This window comes from Sinocyclocheilus grahami, unplaced genomic scaffold (genome assembly GCF_001515645.1).
Source record: "Sinocyclocheilus grahami isolate Dianchi unplaced genomic scaffold, SAMN03320097.WGS_v1.1 scaffold2515.1, whole genome shotgun sequence".
Classification (NCBI taxonomy): Eukaryota; Metazoa; Chordata; class Actinopteri; order Cypriniformes; family Cyprinidae; genus Sinocyclocheilus; species Sinocyclocheilus grahami.
Window position 1 is genome coordinate 51,959 of NW_015507694.1, and position 264 is coordinate 52,222.

General features: G+C 45.1%; 1 protein-coding gene across 1 annotated transcript in view; it reads right to left on the reverse strand.

Annotated features, from left to right (window-relative positions):
* LOC107575223 (zinc finger protein 239-like) overlaps nt 1-83 on the reverse strand; it is a 10,213-nt gene extending 10,130 nt beyond the window's left edge. The window contains exon 1 of the mRNA XM_016261629.1: nt 80-83. Within this exon, the coding sequence (XP_016117115.1) occupies nt 80-83 (4 nt within the window). The remainder of the gene's footprint in view (nt 1-79) is intronic.
* Between the last annotated feature and the right edge of the window lie 181 nt (nt 84-264).

The window sequence follows — 264 nt, forward strand, 5'->3', positions numbered from 1 at the left end:
TTGCTGTAACTCAGGCAAGCAATGTCCGAACTGCCCCAAACTTCCCACGTTTGATAGGAGTTCTGTCCTGAACACATACCCATGCCCATATTCAGTTACAGTGATAGCGCCACCTGCTGTCAACAGGAAATTACTTGGTTTACACTAACTTAAACATGCAATGTCCGATCTGGACCAAACATCACATGTTTGATAAAAGTGCTGGCCTGAAGACATGCTAACATTCAGTTATAATCATAGCGCCACCAGCTGGCAGCAGGAAGT